General features: G+C 39.3%; 1 protein-coding gene across 1 annotated transcript in view; it reads left to right on the top strand.

The window, feature by feature from the left end:
• Positions 1 to 5,000, top strand: part of OTP (orthopedia homeobox) — a 13,566-nt gene that overhangs the window by 7,557 nt on the left and 1,009 nt on the right. The window contains exon 3 of the mRNA XM_075342419.1: positions 4,328 to 5,000. This exon is cut by the window's right edge and continues 1,009 nt beyond it. Coding sequence (XP_075198534.1) covers positions 4,328 to 4,849 — 522 coding nt within the window. The 3' untranslated portion in view covers positions 4,850 to 5,000. The remainder of the gene's footprint in view (positions 1 to 4,327) is intronic.

Raw genomic sequence — 5,000 nt, 5'->3', positions numbered from 1 at the left:
CTTCTCTTTTCCCTTGCCCAGGCTGAGTAGATCAGGAGGGGATGTATCCCCCTACCCAGCGCATTTCTCACCCTTCTCTCCAATTCACATAACGCCCAGGCTGCAGCCATTTGCACTGATGGTTGATGCCTGTGCTATCAGCTCTGATGGATGCGCTGCTCTACTAAACCATGACACATAAAATGATATTTTGTGTCTGCAATTCTACTAATCCTCCCAACATAATGGAGCCGAGTTCTCTATTATTCATGGATTGTTTACATCCCTAATAGCTGCTGCATTCCTCTAATGCTTCCCAATAACTCCTTCTGTCTTGTCTTCAGTCATTAAATACAAAGCAATAGCAACACAATGAGAAAATTGAACTTGATATTGGGTTACAAGCAGATGTTATAACAGGCAAGTGCAATGCTTGAGAAAAGCAAGTCTAGAAGCAGAGGCTGGATCTGGGGCTTCTGTCTAATGTGGAGCTGAGCGATCACCTTGGATCAAAACACAGTTAACTGTTAATATTTACATATTAGATGATATGCCTTATATTCTGCGAAAGCATCATTTAGATCACAAAAAAATATTTTTATTTGTTTGTTTTTTGTTTGTTTTTTTTTACAACAGTAAAATCAAACCAATATGAAAATAACAGCTACATAACATCTTCATGATATAATAGCTAATATTACAACAGTATAAAAATACTATTCACTATAGCTTTCAAAATAGCCCAACTATGTATTCATGATTTTGTAATTTTATAATCAGTAAAAATGATCATAATAAAAATATGTTCTAAAATTATAATATAATGTATAATAGCCACAGACAGATAATATATTAGCAATTTCGTTTGAAACAATTTAATACATCCTTATAATTTAGAAATTACTAATATAATGCATGGACGTATAATACAGCTATATATTGGTGTTAAAATAAGAAATAACATTAATAATATCAACAATAGTATTGGTATCTGCAGATGATAGTGTCCAGGATTTAAATTGTGAAAACTGATGTTGGTATCATAAACCATCAAAAGAAGATGGATTATTCTTCCTCTTCTTGTTTTTCTTCTACTTCCTCTTCTTGTTCTTCTTGTTCTTCTTGTTCTTGTTCTTCTTCTTCTTCTTCTTCTTCTTCTTCTTCTTCTTCTTCTTCTTCTTCTTCTTCTTCTTCTCCTCATTATTATTATTATTAATAATAATAATGATCAGGTTTTTTTAAAAAGCACCCCCCCAGAAAATAAAAAAAAACTAACAAACAAATTTGTTCAAAGCTGAAATACAAAGACTTGCATATCTGAATTGGATTTTACAGTGCGTGAGCAAATTATTGTGGAAAAGAACAGAATTATTTATATGGTCTTATATTTTATTATTATATTATTATGTTGTCATATATATTTCTGGTATTTATTTAGAATGTAAAATCCAATCCAATCTTAATTAAAAAAATATATTTCAATTGGGTACTTTAGAATCAGAATAATTTTCTTAACTTGAGATGTCATGGCATTTCCTTGGTCTGTTATTTAAACAATAAACAAAAACATTTATGAGATTTAAACAGGTTAAACAAGAACATCACAGGATATGTTAAATAATCATTCTACGGTAGATAAACACTAAACGAGGCCAGATCTGAAATCTGAAAAATCTGAAAAAGAAAAAAAGAAAAAGAAAATGTTCGGATTATACAAATTTGTAATTACACCGTAATAAATTGACTGTAAAATTTGAACTATAATATATATATATATATATATATATATATATACACACATATATATATATATATATATATATATATATATAAAATATATGGATCATCTTTTCTATATGTCACCTGAGCATTTAAAACCCCCCAAAGCAAAACAAAAACAAAACAACAAAAAAACAAACAAGTTTGGTAAGTGATTCGTGTACTGACTAATAATAATAATAATAATAATAATAATAATAATAATTATTATAGTATTAATAATTAATTTAGCTATAGTTTAGTTAATCTTAATGATGGCAGAAAAAGGAAATATAGCAAGAAGATAAGAATCAATGTATTGCAGCTAAGTACTAAGGAAGTAACACAAGTAACACATATAGGCAATAAAAGCCCGAACACAAAATAAAAATAAAATAAAAAATATCTATCTATCTATCTATCTATCTATCTATCTATCTATCTATCTATCTATCTATCTATCTATCTATCTATCTATCTATCCATCCATCCATCCATCCATCCATCTATCTATCTATCTATCTATCTATCTATCTATCTATCTATCTATCTATCTATCAATCATCTATCTATCTGTATGTGTTGGTCGGTTACTTAGTGATTTGACATATTTCACATAATTAAAGGTGGAATTTGATCACATCACATTTTATACTGTGTATATTTTCTTCCATTCAAGTAAAAGACCTGCAGTATTTTGGAGTTTGGATGAATATACTGCCCACCCCAAAGTCCAGACCAGGTTAAATGGATTCATGAGATCAGACTGAGGAAAATAACAAACTATGTGCTGTGCCCCTGAAATATCTCCCTGAGCTCCGCCCGGTGCCCAGTGCCCCCAGTGCCCCCAGTGTCCCCAGTGCCCCCAGTGCCGCCCTCCTGAGTGCAGAATGTAATACTGTGTGAGGAGAGGGAAATTGTGCTTGGACTCAGGTTATCTAGTGGGATGATGGCAGAACCCGGGGATAGATCTATGATACCCGGTGAGAAATACAAGCACACTACTGGCTGAGGAAATATTGATTACTCCACCATCATTCAAAATAGAACAATAATGTTATGCATATTACTCGTATCACCATGTTCTGATAGGTATACATTTTATTACTGCAGAATATATTTATTGCAAGCGACTTAATATATGGACAAATATACCAAATAATGTGCACTTCTACAGTCAATGTGCATGCTTCAATACACACACACACACACACACAGATATTTGTGTGTGTATATATATATATATATATATATATGTACACACACACACACACATACATACACACACACACACACACACACACACACACATATATATATATATATACATACACACACACACATATATATATATATGCATGTGCTTTTATATAATTAGATATATATACACACACACTTTATATATATATATATATATATATATATATATATATATATACATTTATATGTGTGCACTTAAATAGGTATATGTATCACATGATATAGTGGATCGGGTGGAACAACCTGGATCTTAGGTTTCAGCACCACGAATTGTCCCACACAGGGGGTTTCCACAATGTTTTGTGACTGCATTGTGTTTGTTAAAATATTTTATAATAGTCCAGACAGTAGGGACAGGAACCGAACCACATATCAGCCCTGTCAGACATATTCTACACCTCTGCCCTGTCACACAGGCTTCCTATGCATTTATTGTATGTATTCATTACTATATATTATATAATGTTATTATTTCTGATACAATATTAATTGTTATGTTTATACACATTTTTTGCTAATATTAATTGTTATGTAAGAAGTAGTTTGTGATTTCTTAGTAGATGTGATAAATGAGGGGATTTCTAATAGTCGTGCTCAGTGATTACTCATTAGAAGCGATGATAATTGTGTTCGTGGGCAGAATGGGCACGAGCTGTGGTGGGCAGAGAAAGCAGAGTGGGCACGGGTTGTGAGTGAGCAGACTGTGCACGGATTGTGAGTGGACAGAGTGGGCACGGGTTGTGAGTGAGCAGACTGTGCACGGATTGTGAGTGGACAGAGTGGGCACGGGTTGTGAGTGGACAGAGTGGGCACGGGCTGTGAGTGGGCAGAGAAAGCATAGCGTGCACGGGTTGTGAGTGGACAGAGTGGGCAGAGTGGGCACGGGTTGTGAGTGGGCAGATTGTGCACGGGTTGTGAGTGGACAGAGTGGGTACGGGTTGTGAGTGGGCAGAGTGGGCATGGGTTGTGAGTGGGCAGATTGTGCACGGGTTGTGAGTGGGCAGATTGTGCACGGGTTGTGAGTGGACAGAGTGGGCACGGGTTGTGAGTGGGCAGAGTGGGCATGGGTTGTGAGTGGGCAGATTGTGCACGGGTTGTGAGTGGGCAGATTGTGCACGGGTTGTGAGTGGGCAGAGTGGGCACGGGTTGTGAGCGGGCAGAGTGGGCAGGGGTTGTGAGTGGGCAGAGTGGGCACGGGTTGTGAGTGGGCAGAGTGGGCACAGGCTGTGAGTGGGCAGAGAAAGCAGAGTGGGCACGGGCTGTGGTGTCGCAGATCTTCGGATGTGGGCAGTGCTCAGACTTATAATAATGGGGATGTTCTTTCTTTTAGGTCTGGTTTCAGAACAGACGCGCGAAGTGGAAGAAGCGTAAGAAGACCACCAACGTGTTCCGCGCCCCCGGCACGCTGCTGCCCACCCCCGGATTGCCCCAGTTCCCATCGGCTGCGGCTGCGGCGGCTGCGGCTATGGGCGACAGCCTGTGCTCCTTTCATGCCAACGACACCCGCTGGGCCACGGCCGGAATGGGGGTCTCTCAGCTCCCGTTGCCCCCATCTCTTGGAAGGCAGCAAGCGATGGCGCAATCTCTGTCTCAGTGCAGCCTGGCAGCCGGCCCCCCATCCAGCTCCATGGGGCTGTCCAACATGGGCTCCAATGGCGCAGGGCTGCAGTCCCACCTATACCAGTCCGCCTTTCCTGGCATGATGCCCACGTCATTGCAGGGTCCCAGTAACGTGTCGGGGTCCCCGCAGCTCTGCAGCTCCCCGGACAGCAGTGATGTGTGGAGGGGAACCAGCATCGCCTCCTTGCGCCGCAAAGCACTTGAGCACACAGTATCCATGAGCTTTACTTAATGCCCCATGTTCCCTCCTGTCCTCTGCTCATCCATCCATAGTCCCCAGGACCCCCAGCAGTGGCTCAATGGTGAGAATCGGAAAACTCACCCCAAATATGTCCCAGAGAGGGGTATATAGGCTAGAGGTGGCAACAACTTGACCAGGGATC

This window comes from Anomaloglossus baeobatrachus, chromosome 1 (assembly GCF_048569485.1).
Source record: "Anomaloglossus baeobatrachus isolate aAnoBae1 chromosome 1, aAnoBae1.hap1, whole genome shotgun sequence".
NCBI lineage: Eukaryota > Metazoa > Chordata > Amphibia > Anura > Aromobatidae > Anomaloglossus > Anomaloglossus baeobatrachus.
Note: the sequence above shows the minus strand (reverse complement) of the source record. Positions and strands in the feature narration are given on the sequence as shown.